Source organism: Aquila chrysaetos, chromosome 5 (genome assembly GCF_900496995.4).
Source record: "Aquila chrysaetos chrysaetos chromosome 5, bAquChr1.4, whole genome shotgun sequence".
NCBI classification, from domain to species: Eukaryota; Metazoa; Chordata; class Aves; order Accipitriformes; family Accipitridae; genus Aquila; species Aquila chrysaetos.
Window position 1 is genome coordinate 28,396,771 of NC_044008.1, and position 11,772 is coordinate 28,408,542.

The following is an 11,772-nucleotide window of genomic DNA, read 5'->3' on the forward strand; positions in this document are numbered from 1 at the left end:
AAAGCATAGACGCTTCTGCAACAAATCCACTCCAGATCACAGTTTTACTCACCACGGGTGAGCATGTGAGCGGAAGCGAGTCTCACTAACTAAAGCAACCAAGGAATAATGGAAGGTGATGATTGCCTGGAGTATAATTTATATTTCTTTTTGACTCTATAAATGCCAGTGTATAAGTATATGTATTTGGAATAGGTACTAAAAAAAAAAAATAAATGCACTAAGGTGGTTGCTTGTCACTCCCAACCGCAGATTCTTACTGGTTTAAACAGCTTTTTCCTTCTCAGGGTTGTTTTGTAGGACCAGAACTTCTGCCAATCTTCTGCTCGGTCTAAGCCATCTTGCATTGAAGCGGATAGTTTGGATAAACCCTTTTGTCTATATATTTAATGCAGTGGGCCCACCCTGTAACATAAAGCTTATTAGAAATTAAACTTTTTCAACAAATTTCATTCTTGTCCCAAGGCTTTCAAGACCTTACATAAAGGAATACATGGAAAGTTGATAATTGGGTACATGAAAGTCCTTGAACAGATGCATTTGAACAAGTCTATTGTTGTTAGTAAGACTGCTTGTAAGATGGAAGTTAAACCATGATTTCCTGAATGATGGACAGGTTTAATCTTATTTTTTGCAAGGCTTTTATTTTGAGTTGGGGTCTGTATGTAGCTGTGGATTTTAACTTGGTTTATACTGTTTCAAGATTTTTGAACGGGATTTTTGTCATTCCATAGCCATTATGGTTATGAAAGTGTGATTTGTCTGGTCTACCATCAATGAGGAGTGGCATTCAGCACAGACCATTTTTTTCTCAACAAGCATAAAAGCAACCTCATTAGTAAGTCAGGTAAAAGGAGTAGTATATTCAAAATGATCTTTAAAAATTTAGGCTTAAGTCCTCAGTAATGTATATTTCCTAGTTCATTAATGCAGAAATACTGCACATAGATTTTAATCTTAGAGTTAATAATAAAAGCAATTTTCACTAAAAATATAAAAACTGTAATGGTAGAATCATGATATTGCATTTAGCTCTCCCACAAAAAGTCACTTTATTACTTTCTTTTGACACTTATTTTCATTCTGGGATTAATTTTACTATATAAGGGCTTCTTAACTATTCTATTAAAATTTCCATTCAGAAGCAATAATATCTAAGAGTGAATAATAGTCATGTAAATCATTATTTCATATTAATGTAAAAGATTTTGTAAGTTCTTATGAATTCTGCTGACATGCACAATTGTGAAAAGGTTATCTCTACATTCTGCAGTGATATGCGCTGGAACAAAGGAACTATTTTAAAAGCATCAGTGGAGTACATCAAGTGGCTACAAAAAGAACAACAGAGAGCCAGAGAATTAGAACACAGGCAGAAGAAATTAGAGCATGCTAACAGAAGACTTCTACTCCGAATTCAGGTTTGTATAAGAGCGTCGCCGTGAACTACAAAGCTTTCTCAGTACTTATCCCTCATCAAATTTTATTAATCTATATCATTTTTCCCCAAATGGCATTTATTAAAAATGAATTGACTTTCCCTATTTATCGCTGTGTATATTGGGGAGGATGTATTTTTTAGATTTCTAGGAAATTCCTTTGATAATTAGACCTTACATAAAGGAATACATGGAAAGTTAATAAAGTATTTGTACAAACAGTTTCCTTATGTATGTATTAGAGCCAGAGAAAGACAAAAAAGGAAGCAAAAAAGAGTATATCCCTGTGCCCCGATCCAATGTCGGGGAAGGTTTCGTTATGATCCCAAGAGCGAGATTAAGGCACAAACGAGGTCAAATGCCGTATACCCAAAAGAGTTCTTATTATCAAAAGTATCAAAAGTAGAAAATAGTAGCAATAGGATAGAATGGAAGAAAAGGCAGAAATCAAGCAAGCAGTCGGGATAGAGTTGCAAGGATAGTCACCACCATGGATCCAGTGGCGTCCCGTTGGTCGTCAGTCTTCAATTCTTCGGTGGTGGGTACACACCACGGCTTGTCTCCACGGTGTTTTGTAGGGCATAGTTTGATGATGCATGCACATACGTACTGTTCATGCACTGTTCACGCGCTGCAGGTTTCGTCTATCATACGACCTTCGCGTGATCAACACCAGAAACCAGTATCTTTTCTCAAAGACTACAGTTTCCATGAGAATGGTAGTCTCCACATTCCTGCATGCTTCGTCGGCTCCAGCCCGTTTCCTCCCCTGGATGCCTCAGTGGCCTGGTAATCGTCCTTATGGACAGAGGAATGTCCTGCTTAGGCCGTCTCAGAGACAAAGGGCTCGAGATAAGCAGTTCACAATTCAGTCTCTCACATCAAACAATCCTTGAGATGAATGGCTTGAGATGACAGTCCGGTCTCTCACACCTAACAATCTTTGAGACAAACAGCTCAAGGTAACAATTCAGTCTCTCACACCCTGCAGCAAAAAATCAATATTGGACACAAAATTCTCTTCAGTACTCTTATTTTCCCTTTGTAACCATTTCACATATCCCACTTCCTTGGGTGTTGTTTGCCATGTTGTATCTGCTTGTGACATGAAGCAGCAGAATATAGCCCTGCATGGCTTGAAATGCAAGATTTGAATGTAGACACATATGAAGTTGAAACAGTTAGATAGGCAGACAATCAATCATCTTATATATGGTGATTTACACATATATCTGTATATCATAAACATCACCAAATAAAGTGTCTTCTGTTTCTCTGGAAAGCAGTGGATTATGAACTAGAAAGTTGCAACATTTTTCTCTCACCTGTATTGGGTTCAGTACGCAGTGGTTTTAGAGTGGCTGTCCTACCTCTTATGTTCCCATAGGACAGTTACTTAAAGACAGGAGGAGAAATAAAAACACTGGAGTGGCAAATTTTAATAGATTAACAATTTTCTATTTTAAAACTGGACAAAATATATTATATATATATATGTATAATTAATTTGCATGTACAATCCACATACTTATTGCAATAGTTCTGAAGACGCTGTTTTGTCTTTTAAAGTCATTATCTGGTTGTTTTTGTTTGAAATGTTAGGAACTAGAGATCCAAGCACGTGCACACGGCCTTCCAGTCATGTCTTCACTCAGTGCTGTCGATTTAGCTGCACAGGTCATCAAGCAACAGTCTTATCCAGAGGAGAACTCTGTAGACTACTCTCAACAAATGCCTCTGGCACATGGACCAAACTCTGATGCTTGCGATGGATCTACAGCCTTTTCTGATCCACTTTCACACTTCACGGATTTGTCCTTCAGCGCAGCTTTGAAAGAAGAGCAACGGCTAGAGGAAATTTTACTGGATGACACGGTGTCCCCATTTGGAACAGACCCACTCTTGTCCTCCACGTCCCCCGCCGCGTCGAAAGAGAGCAGCAGGAGAAGCAGCTTTAGCACAGACGATGGAGATGATTTATAAAAGCAGAAAGGGCCTCATACTTCTCTAAACCACTTGCTAAAAGACTGAGTTGAACATAAGCATAGTGTTTGTGCTTATTTTAAACATGAACAAGGAGAGCCGCTGTGAAGAGAAGTTACTACATGACAAGGGTTTAAATCAGCCCTTACTTCACAAGAAAATGAGATAGATGGACATGAACTCATATCACTTTGCCTCAGATTCACACCCTCTGTTCACAGCTGACATTTGCACAAATCTTTCTTCACTGGGAACGTTTTTACTACCATCCCATGACTTTTTACAGCACTCTGAAAATGGTTACCGCAAAAGGAAAATCCATGTTACAAAAGTGTATTCAAACTCTCTCTTCAATCTGTGTTCACTTTTCTCTGCTATAAACAGTGAGTCATTTGTTAATTTCTTTTTTTTATATAACTAAAAATTCTACAAAATATGAAGCAACAGGGAACTATTTAAGCTGGGAACTGTAAAGATGTTACAGGTTTTAAAATCTGAAAAAACAGACAGTAATGCTTTAGCACAAGTGAAGTGAGCATGAAATTTAAACTGTGTAGGCTTCTTTTTAAAAAGAGAAAATCCATTAAGCTTTTCATGGAATTCCATTTTTTAAAAATTTCATTTGTAGAAAAAGAACAGACTTTTAATATATATTTTAATGATACAAAAGAAAAATGGAAACTAACATAATGACAGAAACTCAAACGAACTCAGACAGAAAAAGATATGACATTTCAGCAGAAAGACTGTATGGATGTACAAGACTCAACAAAGGTACTCCATGTTACAATTAGCACAATTTAAAACAGGCACTACTGGTAACAGTGCTGTCAGCTGCTTATTCCAAGAATATTCAAACTGTGTCCTTTTTTGTGTGGAAGAGATCAGAATTCAGAGACACAACAGTGCGCTTCTGGACAGTGCTTTCCTTTGGCAGCACAGTAAGGTTTTTCCAAAGGGACTCTATCCATACGCATACCTTTGATCCATTTGGAAATGGAGGGAAATGACAAGATACCCATTTCATACACTTGAAACAAAAACAATTTAATTTCAAATTTGGCTTTGGATTCACTACAGAAAAGCTGAAAAGGAAAACTTTTGAAACCGAAGGGGATATTCAGAAGTGTTGATGTGATGCGCTGCTTCTCATAGCTAGCTTGCTGGGAGGGGGCGTTCAGAAAACGTGTTTTGGTGACTCAGTAAAGGCTTGGCAGTTAGAGGGCAGGTAGAAGGCATATAATTTCTATATATAGTGAAATTCTGGAGACTGATGTATGTTCCTGGAGGACATTAAGTGCAATCATCCTAATTGTAATATTAATACCTGGGAAAATAAGCTGGCACAGGTTCTTCATAGCTCTTCCTCAACCAAAGCCAAAAGATCACATTAGGGAGTTCTGTAACAATTCAAAATATATTTCAAAGTGTGTATTAATTTTGCTGTCACTGAGCCAGTCTCACGCCCCAGGAGTGTCACAGGATTGGAAATAGAAAGAAGAGATTAAAGTGGATTGTTGTTTGCGTGAACGTTTTCAATTTATTTAAACATATTATCCAAGAACAGAGCAATTGTTTCTCCCTATTGCCTCTTCTGTTAATGGTACCTGGGTCGTCCTCACAGTCCTTATGAGGTTTGTGTTCCTCCAGGACCGTAGCCCATTCCTGACCAACCCAGCTAGTGTCGCGATAGTTTCTTAATTGGAAAGTTAGAAGTGGGATAATAAGTTACATCCTGATGGCTATGAAAGATGATGGAGTGTCCAGTTTCACAAGAATATTTACATTTTTAGGAAACTCAAGGATTTCTATGAGCCTGTGCAAGCTACTTGGATGTAAGCGGAACAGAGCAGAACTGATCTTCTTGTTGCATACGTGTGGATTCCCAGGCAGCCCAGCCCTCAGAAAGGGCTATGATACACTTCCACTGTTTGGTTAAAAATAATAACAACAAGAAACAGGGTTCTGGTCATTTTCCTTTTTTGGTAGCATGGAGGAAAGAAATGGAAAGACGAATGAGTATTAACCAAAGGTAATTGAACATAGGGCTGATCAGCATTTTAATTTGAGTGCTTCTATAAATTAGGTTCATTAAAAGACGAGCCACTTTTTGTCATAGTTTTGCCAAAGACTAGCTAATATTGAGATTTGAATACAAAATACGATGAATTAAGAGCAACATTTATGCCCACATTATGTCTCGTGTATGATGCGTATTGTCCATTTCAGCTGATGAAAGGAAGGGATACTTGGTTGATATCAAATGCCATTTGTCCTTGTACTGCAGTTTCTACTACATTAGTTTTAAATACACCAGTGTGGATTGCTCATAATGGAGAAAAAGAAATTAAATATGAATGTATTACATGATTTTCCCATTGAACTTTTACATGGGAGTTAGACCACACTTCTGAACTATATTGACTTTAAATAACATCCTGAATTTCATCACTTTTATAAGCACTGTTCTAAAAAAACATTATAGTGCATCCATTAGATTTTTTAAAGTTGATTTTCATTCTTCTGACAATTGCTTCAGTCTGAAGCACCAGATTTTTTTTTTCTCTTCCTGCATGAGAAACTTAACAGAAGATAGTGAATGCTCCTTTTGCAATATATATGCAATAACCTATCATTAAACGTACTTCAGGTGTCTTCATTCACACAAAATCCCCAACCCCCTTGCCCAAAACACTAAATGTATCCATACCTGTAGGTGTACATGACGGCAATGTTGTTTCACTACTATTACATTTCATCCAGTAGGAAGTCATCATAATTAGTATTTTAGCTAATAACTATAACCTGCGTTACAGCATCACCCTTGAAAGTGAATGGTGGTACAGGGTGCAAGAAACAGTAATCTAGGACATTCCGGGGATGAATAGGTGGTACCGAAGGGATTTAGGAGATAGGTGTGCTGGTAACCGTATCCCAGCCTTTCTGGAGCAAGCACTCCCTCTCCCACCCCAGGTTCGGTGAGGCTGCTGTGAAGCTGAGAGGACTGTTAGAGGAGAGCAGAGCATGGTCCTACTGGCCTGCACAGAGGAAAGGGATCTCCTGACTACCGGCACAAATCCTGACGTCCTTCCTCAGGCAGAATTTCTTTCTGTCCATGCGAGTTTTATTGGAGTAAAACGTCGTGCAAGCGAAATACACTTTTTAGCTATTTCCTGCAGAGATCTGTTTAATGAAATCTCATGAAAGAGATGCATAATATGTCTGTGGCTCTGGGCCTCGAAAAGAATTTAAAGACTTACAGAGTTTGACCTCAAGCAGGGCAGGGGGTGAGGGGAGCTGGCTATTTTTGTCAAGATGTATTAAATGAGAAGTTCTTGCTTCTTTTCAGTAGCAGCTGTTCAAAGCTAGCGGACATATTGCTACAGAATACACAAAACAGCGGACGGATAGTTACACAAAAGGAAAGGGAGTTGAAATATTAACATCCTGTTTAATTCATGAAATGGGTATACATACTATATATACTAAGAACAGAAACCTAAATTATTTCGTTGCGCATAGAGTGAATAGTGTGAAAAGCTACAGTAAGTGCAAACAGTTTTAACAAACAGGAACACAGTTGCTTTACATAGTAAAATAACTAAATATAATTCAGTCATTTAATCTTAATAAGAACATTGTTATTATAATACCTTTTGACTTTAATAGGGCTGTATATATGAATGGAGGATGTAAAATTATTGTAATTTAAAATTATGTTAAGTCTCTTAGATAAGTAAAGGCATTTACATTACTATTATGAGACTGTAGAATATTTTTATAATAATTGCTATTTTTCATTGTTAACCGTATAGTATCTTGTTTTCTAAGTCAATGTATGCAGACAGAATGTACTTTATTACGCACTGTACATGCAATCTTTTTAAAATTACATTTTATACATGCTGGTATTTTATGTTTATTATATGAATACAATTAAAGGGCTGAAATTAAAACATCTCTTTATATGTCCCTTGTGAAACTTCACTATCGGGTCCCTCAAAGAATGCCATCACAAGATGATATAATAACATCCGCTAAGAACATCTGAGATACCTAACAGACAAAACACTTCACAACTGCTAAACATTGAGTCCATTATGATACATCATGATCCAGTAGCCTCCCATTAATAAAAATAATTGATACATTCTTTAATATGGTCTCCTGCCATCTGCTTATTCCTGCTGCTAAGGCTTTGATTTATGGAAAGTGTTTTCAGAATGTTGCAAAATTGCTAGCAGGCACGATGATATCAGTTAAATCACTAAGAAGCTCTACAAAAACCTTTTAATGTACTGGATGTTCCCCAGACAACCTAGGATAAACAGAATACTGTATTTTAAGATGTAAAACATTTTTTTAAAGCTGATAATTAGGTAACATTTGCCATTAAAAGATACTCTTACTTAATGAATTAAGTAACAATTTGGATGGCATTTTGAATTCCTAATATCAAAAGTGCTGCTTTCTTTAGAAGATATTTGGTGCTTTCTGTGCATGAAATGATGCAAAAGTTCTTGAGTAGTAATATATATTTCAGCTATAGTTTTGTAATAGTTCATTTTTTCATGTAAAATAGTGCTCATTGTTTGTCTACATCAGATAAACATTCTGTTTGTAATAAAGATGTTCTCCAGGCTCTTTATTTCATCAAAACATTAAGACACCCCTATCAGTTATAAAACAGAATATTATTATAAATATTATTTAAAGTTCAGTGATTAGCCATGGAAGGAAGCTTTGCTTTTTTTACGTGTTTATTATGTACTTAGGATTTGATCATAAAATGTACTCAGCTCCTTTGTGAGGGACTGAGAGCCCTCAGTTCACTTTGAAGAAAGGCAATACCCAGCCTGTTGCAGACTCAGACACTTAACGATTAAATAAACAGCATCAGAAAATGAAATCAAAAGTTAGTTCAGAGATTAGAAAAGCACTATATGATACACTGCTTGATTAAAAGTAGTGATATTTGCAATTGACAGACAAACAGATTTAATGTCAGCATCATTTGTACTGACAACCAACGGGAGATTAGAGGAAAATGTATGAAGTTGTGATAATAATCAGACCAAAAGTCTAATTATAAAGGAGGCTGCAGCAGTGAAGTATGCTAAGGCTTATTGGTTAAATCACTGGTACCCATCAAGTTAAATATATATCAGTTTCATTAATTGGCAACCACAAGACAGGTGTTCTATATTCAGGGTGGTGATGATTTTGATATAATCCACCACATTGTGGTTAAGTATATGATTCATGTAATAAGAAAAAGGTGCCTCCAGGCTATTGTTCCTAGCATGGATTAAAATTTACATATTGCTTCTCCTTATGTCAAAACATCTGGTGCCTGCAAATGCTAACATTTCGTTAAAAAGTTTCACAAGATAGGAAAAGTGGATTGGAAACATTGCATGTGAATCATTCAAGCATTATAATGGAATAAGAGGCTAAGTTATGAACAGGCAGATTGAACAATAGTATAGTCAAAGAGATTCATATGCTTATGAGTTTGATAGACAACACTTTGTATGAGAAGGGGAAATGCCCCAAATCATAAGAAATAGCCAATATTTTTTTTCAAACCTCATTGAGATATATCATCTCAGTTACATTGCAAACTGCATTCTTCCCTCAAATCAGAACCCTGTACCTAAGTATATGTACTAAAGTGCTAAAATCGTGGCTAATACATTCATTTCATTCATGCACTTTAGTATGTTGGCATCCTTACCTGCCATGTAGTTTCGTCAGAAAATTTCACGACTCGTATTTTTACTGTCCTATTTCACAGCAGTATATAAGGGTAGATCTCAAAAGATTTGGATGGCCAGTTACTCTAATCATCTTGCTTCCTTGGAAAACCTAGCAGTGCTTGCATCAGCACCTAGAGCCTAGACTGAAGACCTTTTTCTCTTTGATTTCTAGGTGGGAGTTAAGATGTTAATTTTCACTTATTAAATTTTTTTTTTTTTTTGGGTGCTACGTTATCCAGAAAGCTACATCACAGATTGCTGCGATTAGCAGATACATTAATGTTGGAAACTTCCCTCTGTGTGAAAGGAGGCAATAAACAGTGTTTTCTGTGAAGTGCCTTGATCCAAGTGATACTATATCTATTGATTTTCTGGAATTAAAACATAAACATTCCTAGACGGGTGTTGTGTTTGCAAAAGAGGAACCATTCAAAAAGTAATGGCTCCCCCAAAGTGCTTTTGCATTTCAAAACCCGACTCCTTGGATTAGAAATTTACTTTCTCTTTAAGGCCTCTGGAGCTCAAGCATGTAAGATTTATGTGCCCTAAGTCACCCCCTGACGATACCCCAGGGATGTCCCAGGACCGCGTATCTGTGCAACGCAGACGGCAGTGACGGCAATCACTCTTTTCTGCAACCAGTCCCACCGCAGGCAGAGTCAAACGAACAAAGCCTCGGGCGGTGAGCCCCATCCTCCCGTCTCTCCAGAGAGGAACACCTCTCCCCAGTCTCACTTTCCACCTGGATTTCTTCCTCGGAGCTGGCACGGGTCTCCTGATTGTCCTGCCTCAAATCCAGAGCGGGGTCACCTTGCAACCCTGCTAACACCTAACAGGCTCAAAATCCATAAGTGCAAAAAGGAGGTTACACAATCTGGTTGCTCGTGATAGCAATCAAGGATTTGGCAACGCGCTTGGGCTCCTCTGCAGACCTCCCAGGCTTCCTCCCACTGAGCTTCAGGGGGTTTGAACAACAGGGTAGCCAAAGCCCAGCACAGGCCAAGAGCTCTCCCTACTACAAACCCTGGGAGAACATTAATTTTTGTGAATGGTGGTTAACAGGAGTTTGGGTTTTTTTTAAAACATTTTACATAAAAGCACGTTTGTACATTGTATTTGCTTGTAATGGACTTGCCTTCAGTTACTAAATGATTTCAAATTATTTAAGTTTAATATATAGAATTTGGAAAAAATCTATTAGCTAAGTATTTTACATACTCTCCCAGGAGTAGGCTGAGTTAAACGAAATGTGTCTTTTTAAAACATAAGATGATAACATTAAAAATTCTTAATAAAATATCTTTTTATCAATTAGTTGACTGTGGTATGGGCACCTTTCTTCATTATTAGGGTGAGGAACTTCACCAAGAAAAAATCCTGCATTGCTACAGAGCCATTTGGAAAGTAAAGTGAATACCCAACGTCATTGCAGAAATACCATTCCATCATTTCCACTGGAAAATGGTTTCTACTGCAGGACAGCTAATATACACAGCCAGCTTGCTATAAAAGCAAACCCACACAGAGCAGTTTAGTCTTACTGCAAAGTACATTAGGCATGGTCAACTGTAAGCATGGACCAGAGAAACGGCTTCTGCAATAAAAACTCGAGGGGCATTGTCTCCCCTTGGGAATTTACACTCTAAATTCCACTAAATTTGACTTGCCCTTTTGCAGTGGGTAGAGCACCCTTTGGGCAAGTGAAAGCAAAGCCTGAGACAGCTGAGGTTAAGGAGCATGGAAAACAAAAGAAGGTACATTCTTGATCCCCAAATGTCACAAATGGGATCTGGTGCACCCGAGGGAAGATCTCTGCTCGAAGGCCAATGTCAGCCTGAAAAGCAGGCAGGGGACTACCAGGCTGGGTCTGGCAGAGCCTGTCCCTTCCCGCAGAAAAGAAAGGAGCTTATTTCACGGTGTTTGCAGCTTCCAGGGGGGTAAGTTATGAGTACCTCTCCTCACCCAGCTCTTTCACATCATTCTCTCCCTTTTTAAACTGTGCCAGATTCTGGAGGATAGAACGCAAATATTCTTCCCTCCCTTCCTCACTGCTCTTCCTCCTCCAGAGGCTGGTGCAAGTGTGAGGAGCATCAACTCCTCCTGCTTGTCAGAGACCAGCTGCAGCCTCAGCTGAACTTGGCAGATCAGTCAGTGGTTTAACAGGTTGGTAGCTGTGAAACAATGCCAATGGACTACTGGTGACAAGTAATTATGTGATTATTTAAAAGGCCAGAAATGCTTTTCTCCATATCTTGATCCTCAGTGTTACCAAGTGTGGGAATAAAATAAACTTATTTGCCCTTTAAGCCTTGCCATTTCAGAGGAATTAACTTAGTTTTGATGCCCAGTGTATTGCAATCCAGTAAGAAATAGTTGTTCGGTTCCCTTCGGCCCCTGAAGTCCCAAACTGGATGGTTGTTGGCTGCAGGCACTTTCAGTGTTACCAGGAGGTGCACATGGCTCGCTCTTGACAACCTTGCTGGGGGAGCACCTTGCTGGGGCCTGTTGGCTTTACTGAGGAATTTCTTCTAAATAAGGGGGTTTATGCTTGAGCTTACAAAAGTATCTTTTTGCTAGACCAATAAAAATAT

General features: G+C 38.2%; 1 protein-coding gene across 3 annotated transcripts in view; it reads left to right on the plus strand.

Moving 5' to 3' along the window:
- TFEC (transcription factor EC) overlaps positions 1–7,378 on the plus strand; it is a 98,181-nt gene extending 90,803 nt beyond the window's left edge. For all 3 annotated transcript variants that reach the window (XM_030016167.2, XM_030016168.1, XM_041123909.1), the window contains exons 7-8: positions 1,274–1,421; positions 3,042–7,378. In XM_030016167.2, coding sequence (XP_029872027.1) covers positions 1,274–1,421; positions 3,042–3,422 — 529 coding nt within the window. In that variant the 3' untranslated portion in view covers positions 3,423–7,378. The remainder of the gene's footprint in view (positions 1–1,273; positions 1,422–3,041) is intronic.
- Positions 7,379–11,772: the final 4,394 nt, after the last annotated feature.